The 3,609-nt window shown below is 35.9% G+C and overlaps 2 protein-coding genes across 2 annotated transcripts; both read right to left on the bottom strand.

Annotated features, from left to right (window-relative positions):
- Positions 1-703: 703 nt before the first annotated feature.
- Positions 704-1,687, bottom strand: LOC100242538 (uncharacterized). Its single transcript, XM_002275515.4, has one exon. The coding sequence runs from the start codon at positions 1,355-1,357 to the stop codon at positions 1,091-1,093; it is 267 nt and encodes an 88-aa protein (XP_002275551.1). The 5' UTR covers positions 1,358-1,687; the 3' UTR covers positions 704-1,090.
- A 913-nt stretch (positions 1,688-2,600) lies between these two features.
- Positions 2,601-3,324, bottom strand: LOC100264828 (uncharacterized). The gene has a single exon (XM_002275570.4). It carries the CDS (start codon positions 3,090-3,092, stop codon positions 2,712-2,714), a length of 381 nt encoding a protein of 126 aa, XP_002275606.2. The 5' UTR covers positions 3,093-3,324; the 3' UTR covers positions 2,601-2,711.
- Positions 3,325-3,609: the final 285 nt, after the last annotated feature.

Here is a 3,609-nt window from a genome sequence, read left to right as displayed (position 1 = left end):
GGAAGTTACATGGACCAAATGTTAATTTTTGGACCAGTTGGGTCCAAAACAATTTTCCCTTTTTAAAACCCAAATAAAAGTGTAATAAGTCAACTAATTTTTAATATAAGATATCAAATATCATAAAAGATTTAATTTAACTATATCACTTATATCACTTATTCATCATTTTTAATTGAAATGTCTAATAATAGGTAAAATTATGAATTTGACTCATAAGAGGAGAAATGATTGTCGGGGTGTATCGTTTGTTAATGAAACCTTTGAGCCTAGTGTCTAAATGACGGATCTTGCTTTGATTGTTCTATTTTGTAAGACTCAAAGAAGCTAAAATTCTTTCAGATCGAGGACGGAATTGAGAAAGACTGTTTGAGAAAAAGAAGTATAGGAGAGGGCTCAAGAAGTATTAAAAGGTAATAATTTTAGGAAATGTTTAGTAATTGAAAAAAAAATTTTAATTTTTTAATATATGTCATTTAAATATTAAAAATAATAAAAACGTTTTTAAAAATGACTATCAAATCATGAACAAAAATATCTCAAGCTGCGCAACATTTTTATATTTTATCGAGGTCTTTTTTAGATCTGGGCAATTTCGAACTGCTCAAAGATGGTGATTCCTTTTTTCCGAAATAGAATTAGTTTCTAACCCTCTCGAAAACCAACAACTCCCATGGCAAAAATGATGAAAGGCAACACAATATTATGATAATAAATCTGAAATTTGATATCATTTTTTTGGAAGTACACATTGAAATCAATATCATCATATCTATCTGCGGTTCTCTACAAATTTTTCACTCTTGCATCACGTCCCAAAATCTCTATCCATTGCTTCACGGGGGACTCAGGAGCTCAAGTACATGACTTTTCCCAATGTTTTCTGTGTCTTCTTCTTCCTTTTCTCATCTTCCCCGCCATTGTTTGCACCCGTCTTATCAGAAGAAGAAGAAAAAGAAGAGAGGCTCTTAGCTTGAGAGAGCGAAGTAGGGAACTAAGATTGTTCTCATCACTTTCTTGGGATATGCCCTCCATGGATGATTCAGTGGTAGGATGATCATCATCTTCATACCCGGCCAGATCTTATTCCTCAGTTGGGCCCCCAGCAGCTCAGGTACATGACAGTCCTCAAGGACTCCTCTGACTGCTTTGCCTTCTCATCTCTCACTCTGCTAGAAACCATGGCAGAAGAGGAAGAAGAGAGCTTCTTGGCCCGAGAAAAGGACCTGAGGTTGGTCTTGGCATGCTGGTGAATAGACCTCATGGTGTAATTCCATCTGCAAAAGCCCTGATCCTTGAGTGCCTCCACTGCTCCCACACTTGCTGCCACCATCCAAGCTTTCCCCATATGACTCATCTTCTTAATTTTCTTTCTCCAAAACTCAAAACAACAATCAACAATAAAAAGAACTGATTCTGAGTGGCGAATGGTTATTGAAGATCTCTGTCTAAATCAAAGTGTTTGTGTTGTGAATCTTGTGATGAAGAAGTTGAAGTCAAGGTGGGCTGGTTTTATAGCAAGAGATGGGTTGGATTTGGTGCCCAAAGTTTGGGAAAAACCAGAGGCTTTGGCCAGCAGTTTTCATGGGTTGATTGATTTGAATTGGAATGACTACTTTGTCCTTGGATTTGTGATGCTAAAGGAAATTAGCTGTGGGCATGATTGGACCTTCACCTGCATGTTTGGACCCAACTAGGGGCAATTATGGTGGCAGTTGCCAGATATGTGCCCTCCGTTTTCTTGTAGAAGAGTAAAAGGAGTGAAACCGCTGGTTTCAGAAGTGACAATGCGGCAATCCAAAACAATTTGCTGACTAATTTCTGTGAGCTGTCCAAAAGACTCCAAACAAGTAAGTTAGGCTATGTTTGGTTGGGAAAGCCTAACAAAGGGTGAAAGAAAAAAAAACTGACTTTATCATATCTAATTTATCATGATAAAATATGGAAAAAAAAGAGTAATTAAAATTAATTAAAAATATTTATATTTTCAAATTATTTGATGTATTTACAATTTATAAATAAAATAAAATAAATTTAATGAAGTATCTAAAAATAATTATTTTATTAACTTTAAATGCATTTTTCATATTTCTTCACTTTTTATTTTTCTCACATTTTTCACAAATTTTTCATTTTTTCAAAACCCAAACATAAGATTAATAAACAAGAAAACGAACAGAGAATCTGAACAAATTTTAATATTATATAAAATTATTATTTCCAAATATAAACTAATACTATATATTAAAGCACTAATATTCTAATAAACTATTAATTTAAAGGGGATTCTATTAAAACCATGATAAGATTCTAAATAGCCAATTAATCATCAATATGATTTTCTTAACCAGATGAAATTAGGCCCAAACCGTAGTTATGAGATTTACTGATGGGAGGAAGGGAATGTGGGGATGAACAATGCCTGATCAATCAATTCAAAACAAACTATAAAATACAATATACAATATACTGAAGGTGGATCTTTTAAGTGCTGTTTGTTTCAAAGTCTTGATTGCTCCTTTTTTGAAGAGGCTAAAATGCAATCAAATCCAACAAAGAAAGTGTTCCCATGGCAAAAATCATGAAAGGTAACACAATCATTCTGGTAATAAATCTGAAATCTGATAAATTTTTCGAAAGTATACATTAAAATCTGCCCTCTACTACATTTTCGCTCTTGTAATACACCTTAAAAGTAGAGGTCCATTGCTTCAGTGGGGACCCCAGGAGTTCAAGTACACGACTTTCCCCCATGTTTCCTCTGTCTTCTTCTTCCTTTTCTCATCTTCCCCACTAGTATTCACACCCATCTTCGAAGAAGAAGAAGATGATGAAGAAGAAGAAGAAGAAGAAGCGAGGGCCTTAGATTGAGAGAGGGACCCAAGATTGTTCTTGGCATGCTGGTGAAGAGATCTCAGAGTGTAGTTCCATCTGCAGAAGCCTTGATCCTTCAAAGCCTCCACTGCTCCAACGCTGGCTGCCACAATCCAAGCTGTTCTGCTTGCCATCTCCGATTCTGGGCTGAGCTTTTTCTCCTTTTTTTTTTTCTCTATGTGAAGATAGCTGATGATGCTTGTGCCTGTGAAAGGCATATGGGTATATATATAGAGAGAGGGAGAGAGAAAGGAGAAAGATGGTTGGGTGAGAGGTCGGTGAAAAAGGCTGTTTCTGGGAAGTGGGATTTACTAGACACTTGAAGCCAGTGGTTTTGCTTCGCTTGTTTAGGCTTCCGAGAAACAGACAAAAAAGGGCGTGTCCCATTGTTTAACATTTGAGCCACTTGGTTCCCGTCCGTTTTGGACTTCTTTCTGGTGGACGCCCCTGGTTTTTCCATCTTGCACGCGTTTTCTGTGCTTTTTGCACTGCCCAGTAACTTTTTAAAATATTTTTTAAAAACGGCAACTCTTGTCTAAATATTATTCGCTGGGAACTCAAAAAAATATGTTATTAAAAGCCTCTAAATTTAAAATTTTCTTTCATATTAAACATCATAAATACCTTCCAGAACGGAAGAAAATATCGATGTCTATATCGGTGGTCAACGTGGTCAAAGCTCAAAATTGAGCTTTTTTTTTAGCTGTTGTTGGAGGGACTCGAGCCCCCAACAAA

The sequence above is a fragment of the Vitis vinifera genome, chromosome 12 (genome assembly GCF_030704535.1).
Source record: "Vitis vinifera cultivar Pinot Noir 40024 chromosome 12, ASM3070453v1".
Lineage (NCBI taxonomy): Eukaryota > Viridiplantae > Streptophyta > Magnoliopsida > Vitales > Vitaceae > Vitis > Vitis vinifera.
Note: the sequence above shows the minus strand (reverse complement) of the source record. Positions and strands in the feature narration are given on the sequence as shown.

Coding starts and splice junctions, on each gene's coding strand:
- LOC100264828 (XM_002275570.4), bottom strand. CDS start 3,092: ATGCCTTTCACAGGCACAAGCATCATCAGCTATCTTCACATAGAGAAA.
- LOC100242538 (XM_002275515.4), bottom strand. CDS start 1,357: ATGAGTCATATGGGGAAAGCTTGGATGGTGGCAGCAAGTGTGGGAGCA.